The sequence below is a fragment of the Quercus lobata genome, chromosome 11, assembly GCF_001633185.2.
Source record: "Quercus lobata isolate SW786 chromosome 11, ValleyOak3.0 Primary Assembly, whole genome shotgun sequence".
Taxonomy (NCBI): Eukaryota; Viridiplantae; Streptophyta; class Magnoliopsida; order Fagales; family Fagaceae; genus Quercus; species Quercus lobata.
This window is the reverse complement of record NC_044914.1, coordinates 5,686,609-5,692,234: the sequence shown is the minus strand read 5'-3', so window position 1 is coordinate 5,692,234 and position 5,626 is coordinate 5,686,609. Positions and strand designations below refer to the sequence as shown.

The 5,626-nt window shown below is 37.9% G+C and overlaps 1 protein-coding gene across 1 annotated transcript; it reads left to right on the top strand.

Moving 5' to 3' along the window:
- Positions 1 to 389: 389 nt before the first annotated feature.
- On the top strand, positions 390 to 3,116 carry LOC115969386 (leucine-rich repeat extensin-like protein 2). Its single transcript, XM_031089018.1, has one exon. It carries the CDS (start codon positions 737 to 739, stop codon positions 2,855 to 2,857), a length of 2,121 nt encoding a protein of 706 aa, XP_030944878.1. The 5' UTR covers positions 390 to 736; the 3' UTR covers positions 2,858 to 3,116.
- The last annotated feature ends 2,510 nt before the right edge of the window (positions 3,117 to 5,626 follow it).

The following is a 5,626-nucleotide window of genomic DNA, read 5'->3' as shown; positions in this document are numbered from 1 at the left end:
AGAATATACAGGACCAAAATATTTTGCGAGAAATGTTAGGTAATTTTATTTTGTGGTAAGATGTGGGTGATGAAGATAAAATAGTAAATTTATGTGGGTTTATAGGCTGAGTTGGTGTTAAAGTTTTGAATTATTTTGTGGTACTAATATTATTTATAGTCTATTATATTAGAAATGTAGTAAAAATTATATCACAAAAATTGTGTATTGAATTACTCTGCAGTGTGATAAAGACATGTACCCAAAGTCAAAAGACAAGTCCATTCATCTACAATATGCCTATGCCTTCACTTTTTCACTTTGGTATTGAATTGTCCAAGTCTCCCACCTAATTTCATCTGTTTCAAAAATCTCTAAGACGTGCCAGCATGTCATGATTCATTTTCTCATGCATCCACGACAGGGATCAATTGTTTTGCCTCCTAAATCATATCCTATTGACATTACATTTCCTTCATTTTTTTTTTTATTTGTGTTTATAAGAATAAAATTGTTCATATTGCAAAGACCAACAAACAACTGTAATATACACCAAGGTGAAGTTAAGAACTCTACACTAGTAAAGGAAAAAAAGGCAATAGAAAAAGGCCAATTGACCTTTTTATATAAAGAAAAGCTTGGGAAGGTGGGGAGGGCAGGGCACACTATCCAAACAAACTCTCTTAGCATATCTCTCATGACACAAAGGCTTTTCTCCATGTGATTTTCTGCCAGTTGTGCCACACCACCAACACCAATGTCTCATCCTAGCTCCTTGAGCTTCTTCTTGCTTCTTTTCTTACTTGCTTCAACCTTTCTTTGCCAGATCTGTTCAGCTACAGATGAAGATGATGAACAAGGCTTGGCTGTAGCTGTAGATCCAAACCTAAGGTTTGAGAATCCAAGTCTCCGTCAAGCCTACATTGCTCTCCAAGCTTGGAAATCAGCCATCTATTCAGACCCATTAAACTTCACAGCCAACTGGGTAGGCCCAAAAGTTTGTTCCTACAAAGGTGTGTATTGTGCTCCATCTCCCACCAATGATTCACACAGAGTTGTAGCTGGCATTGACCTCAACCATGCTGACATTGCTGGCTATCTGCCTCCTGAGCTTGGCCTCCTCACAGATCTAGCTCTCTTTCACCTCAACTCAAATCGTTTTTGTGGGGTTGTACCCAAGACTTTCAACCGCTTGAAACTCCTCTATGAGCTTGACATCAGTAACAATCGCTTTGTGGGAAAGTTTCCAAATGTTGTCTTGTCTTTGCCAACACTCAAATACCTGGACCTTCGTTTCAATGAGTTTGAAGGTTCTGTCCCTTCCCAACTCTTTGACAAAGATCTTGATGCTATCTTTATCAATGACAACAGGTTCAGATTTGGCATCCCAGAGAATCTTGGTAACTCACCAGTTTCAGTGTTGGTCTTTGCCAACAACAACCTTGGTGGGTGTATACCAGGCAGCATTGGAAAGATGGGAAAAACACTCAATGAGATTATTCTCTTGAATGACAATCTCACTGGGTGTTTGCCTCCAGAGATTGGGCTTCTTAGGAAGCTTACTGTGTTTGATGTGAGCTTCAATCATTTACAAGGCTCATTGCCTTCAAGTATTGGAAACATGAAGAGCTTGGAGCAACTTGATGTAGCTCACAACAGCTTCACTGGTGTTATACCAAAGAGTGTGTGCGAGTTGCCGAAGTTGCAAAACTTCACCTATTCTTTCAATTATTTCACTGGAGAAGCTCCAGCTTGTGCTGCTATATCAGGAAGAGGTATAGCCAATGGTAAAAAGAATTGCATTCCTGGCAAGATTGATCAACGTTCTTCACGAGAATGTTCTTCAGAACCTGCTCACCCTGTTGATTGTAGAAAGCTCAAATGCAGTGGCAGCAGTGGCGGCGGCGGTGGTGGAGGCCATTCACCAAGGCCAGGTGTTAGTCCTAGTCATACACCTCCACCACCAACATCAGAGTCTTCACCTACCTTTAGATCACACCCTCCACCTCCACCATCACACATTTCACCAACACCATCTCCTCCCAAAAAGCCATACCACTCACCACCTTCACCACCACCTCCTACTCATAGGGAATCACCAAGGACATACCTCCCACCACCACCACCACATTCATCAAATGTACCATCATACCCACCAACTGTTCCTGTCTTACCTCCAACCTATCCACCTTTGACACCACCGTCACCTCCACCAACTGTGCCTGCACAACCACCAGCTATTGGTGTCAAACCACCTACCTATCAACCTGTCTCACCACCACCACCACCACCAGTTGCATATGGGCCTAAACATTCGCCTCCACCTCCACCTCCCCAGCATTCAGCTGAAGCTCCACCACCAAGTCATTACTACGGTCACACTTCACCACCACCGCCACCACCAAGTCATTACTACGGTCAAACTTCACCTCCACCACCACCACCAAGCCATGGCTACGGTCAAACTCCACCACCACCACCACCAAGTCATGGCTATGGTCAAACTCCACCACCACCGCCACCGCCACCGCCACCATCACCAAGTCATCACTACCATTACACATCACCGCCGCCACCACCACCACCAAGTCATCAACCTTACACTCCACCACCACCATTGCATCAATATGGAACCCCTCTACCTCCACCAAATGAGCCAATATGGCATAATCCCCCACCACCTCCAACCGGCGGTTGTCCCACTCCAGTGTCAGCACCACCACCACCAACCCATTCAGTGCCAAGTCCTCACCCTTCAAAACCACACCCACCTCCTCACCAAACACCATCATCACCTCCACCGGATAACACGCCACTTCCACCTATTAGAGGAGTATCATATGCATCACCTCCTCCCCCTGTAATTCCTTATTATTAGAATCTTCAATCCAACTATCGCTTTCTATTTTCATTTTCTTTCATCATCAACCAAGAAGAAAAAAAAAAAAAAAAAAAAAACCCAGAGTATTATTCTTTTTGCTGCAAGCCCAACAACCCGGATAGCAGACCAAGCACGATTGGTTCTATTGTATTGTGTGCACCTTTTTTTTTTTTTTTTTTTAAACTCTCTCGAAGCAGTGTAATTTTCTATTAGAGGTTGCTTCCATAGCAATAGTAGTTTCTTCATTGCTGTTTAATTATTTATCTTCCATTTTATTCATATAATTCTTTATGTTATGACATAAAACATATAGAGGGAATTGGGACTCGATCCTATGAAATAATTTGTGATACAAAAAGTGTTGTTGTGTATAATTTGGATTAGGTCAGAACCCAGAGAGACAAATACTTTTATTGGTCTCTTCATTTTCTTGAAGTTGTATTTTAATTTGTAAAACATTTTGTGATATTATTCATGTTCTCTCTTTTAAACTAATGGTAATGGTATATACTCCTGTCTCCTATCACCCGTCAGTATTGTGAAATTCTTGGCTTACAAATACTTTTTTTTTTGAAAAGCAGGCTTACAAATACTTAGGGTAATTAAATTATAAGTTTACGTTACGTAAAATATACGTATATTGTACACTTTTGTAAATATTTATAACATTGTGCATATTTGTTTAGTCTACATGCAAGATTTACATTGATAAGACCAAAAGTAAGAATTTTCCATACTTTAAATACAAGGATAAGCATGCTGCAAGTCCGTTTACCTGCATGGCCGTTTGCCTACTGCAACTTGGTAGCATTGCTGCCTATGATTACCTCTATGGGAAGGGGAATAACAAATACTCACGATTATATTTTAACCAAAAAATAAAGAAAAAAAGATGTTCTTTAACATTTTAAACATATGTTTTTACACAATTACAAAATTTTATTTGCTTAGCATTTTCCAATAGTTGAAAACTAAATAATTAGCAAATGAATTAAGTATTTAATTATATGTTAAATATGTATTTATTTAATTCTTGGGTTTGCTTCAAGTAAAGTAATAAAAAACTATATTATTAATTTTGTTATGTTATTATAACTTAATATAATATAATTTTTAACTTAATAAATCTAATACATAAACTATATCAATACACATCCCCCCCCCCCTCCCCCCACGCACATATGAAATGTGTCAATGTTTGATGTAAATAGTAAAATATTTTTAAAAAAAATATTGTAAATTTTCATAAGATTAATGTTAAGGACATAATTTTTTTATTTTATTTTATTTTCACAATTTGATAAGCTGATGAAATGTGATTTGAGTAAGGTTTGGTTTCACATTTGATTGGCCCACTGATAAGCTATATTTATTATACATTAATCGCAATAAACTGCGGGTAAGCAATTATAAAAGAATTATGAGAAATGTTGTCTCCTTAGATTATAATTTTTATGACAAATGCTCTTGTCAAGCCCATAACTGTTAGGCATGTGTCCCTTCCAAAAAAGAAAAGAGTTAGGCAAGTGGCTTAATAATGGTTTTGGTCTTTGGGACCTTCAAGTTCATGTTATTATTTGCTGCTGGTCCAAAGCAAATACGCATTAGTGCCATTACTTTGCTTTGAATGTGTCTACTGAAAGACAGCATAGCATTAATGGAGATAGTTGATTTTTTCCTGTAAAGAGTAAAGATTAACATGTCACGCTGCCTGACATGATAATAAAGAACAGAGGACAGGAAATACAAATGGCCCATGTGAAGTGGGCCACTTGAAAGTCCCCAATCTATTTATCAAAAAACCAGAAAGTCCCAATCTATTTACCAAGTTTGGCAGTTGCCAACTTCATGACATTACTCACAAGGTATATGCAGGGATCATTAACTCTTGAACCATACCCTTTCTTATACCTGTCCTCACGACTCTCTTATGTTACCGACTGTAAGTGGTGAATAAAAAGTTTTGGATTTATGTGAAAACCAATTAATCACAATCTGTCACTTATAATGTAAACACAGAAATTAATAATTTTAGGAATTAGAATTATGTACTTTCACATACCGGCTCATACAACTATCTTTGACTATAAGTAGTGAATAAAAAATGATTGGTCCATGTGAAAGCCAACCAATTACAGTCTGCCACCCATAAGGTAGACACAAGCATCAATAATTCTAGAATCACACTTTTCTACAACTCTCTTATGTAATTGACAATGAGTGGTGGCTGTATGTCAAATAAAATAGTTATAAGACACCTGTTCTCACAAGTTGGTGATACATGTCGGCATTTCAATGAGATGTTTATGCAAAAATATCTCACTTCAAATAGAAACCGACTTGAGTCCAGTGCTCCTGTGCATTGGACCCATTGAGATGCTGACACGTGTCAACATTCCAACAGGTCCAGTGTAGAGGAGTACTAGGCCCAATCTTTGCCCTAATAGGAATTGGCTTAAGTTTAGTGCTCCTGCAGATTGAATCTTTGAGATGTTGTCACTTGTTAACATTCCAATGGGTCCAGTGCACAAGAGCTTTGAACCCAATCCTTAGCCATGATAATATGACAAATTTATTAATATTTCTTTTTACATAATTGATTTAGATATGGTTTTATTAATTTTAATTTGAAAAACTTCTTTTGAAAGAAGCAACTTTAACCGGTGTTGTCAATAGAATATTAAAGTGATACAATGCTTGAACAAAAATGAAAATTCTAGTCTTTTATATAATTTTTTGTCAATTGAATTTTTCTTTTTCAACTTG